The 1,092-nt window shown below is 39.6% G+C and overlaps 1 protein-coding gene across 1 annotated transcript in view; it reads left to right on the top strand.

Annotated features, from left to right (window-relative positions):
• The window catches only part of UBE2B (ubiquitin-conjugating enzyme E2B), a 4,905-nt gene extending 4,251 nt beyond the window's left edge, over nucleotides 1-654 (top strand). The window contains exon 5 of the mRNA XM_009322716.1: nucleotides 84-654. Within this exon, the coding sequence (XP_009320991.1) occupies nucleotides 84-212 (129 nt within the window). The 3' untranslated portion in view covers nucleotides 213-654. The remainder of the gene's footprint in view (nucleotides 1-83) is intronic.
• Nucleotides 655-1,092: the final 438 nt, after the last annotated feature.

The following is a 1,092-nucleotide window of genomic DNA, read 5'->3' as shown; positions in this document are numbered from 1 at the left end:
CACGTCCACCTCCTGAAACACGTGTGATTTGAAAGCTGTAAGTTGATTTTTCCCTGATTTGTTTTGTTTTCCCCTTTTTACAGTCTCTGCTTGATGAGCCTAATCCAAACAGTCCAGCAAACAGCCAGGCGGCACAACTCTATCAGGAGAACAAGCGTGAATATGAGAAAAGAGTTTCAGCTATTGTCGAACAAAGTTGGAATGATTCGTAACAGCTGCTTTGCTGCTCTCCATCCTCATAATCATTATGTACAATTTAACTCTCCATAGAAAGGCTACCAGAAATTTCAAGTGCCACAGTTCTAAGAATCTGCATAAAAACTCATTTGCAAACAAAATTACGCCCTCCAGTTTAGGAAACTTAAAAGCTTGTGTATCTCGATTAACGTACTTTTTATTGCATGGTATGAACTAAGTTATTGCTACATAAATTTGTAATATATCCTGTTTGTATTTTTTTTTTCCAAGTGTATAATGTTGGTGTGGAGTTTTCATGACAGAATATACACATTTTGTAAATCTGTACTTTTTCAAATATTGAATGCCTTATTTTTGAATTCTTTAGATTTTTAAATTGGAGAAGAGCACTTAACAAAGTTTTTATATATAAATATTTCATGTAAAACTGTTAAATACATAACCTTAGTGCAAGACATTCTGCTCTCACTCTGTATCTCTTTCAAAGGGCTCATTTTTAGTCCGCCTTTCCTTTTGGTACCTGCTAATTACACCACGCACTTTACGAACAGGAAAGTTAGTCCGTGATGTAACTGGACATCTCTGCTTCTGCACCGGAGCTTGACTTGATTCCGTGTGTCCTCAGCCGTATGAGGACGAGAAGTATCGGTAGCTGCCAGCTTACAGAGGGGGAAACAGATGTGACTGGTCTGCTAAAAGTCCCGCTTTGGGCCAGCGGCAGAGTTGCAAACAGGACCGGGGTGACCAGGCTGGATGATGATGTGTACTAAAAACTGTTATTTTTCAGGGAGACTGTATTTTACCAAGTTGTAAAATGTCGTCGCCTACGTCTGTCCTATACTCGCACGCTGACACTGTAGCACGGTTTTGAAGATCTAACAACCGAAGAGGCGT

This window comes from Pygoscelis adeliae, unplaced genomic scaffold (assembly GCF_000699105.1).
Source record: "Pygoscelis adeliae isolate BGI_AS28 unplaced genomic scaffold, ASM69910v1 Scaffold34, whole genome shotgun sequence".
Taxonomy (NCBI): Eukaryota; Metazoa; Chordata; class Aves; order Sphenisciformes; family Spheniscidae; genus Pygoscelis; species Pygoscelis adeliae.
This window is presented reverse-complemented; position numbering and strand designations above follow the sequence as displayed.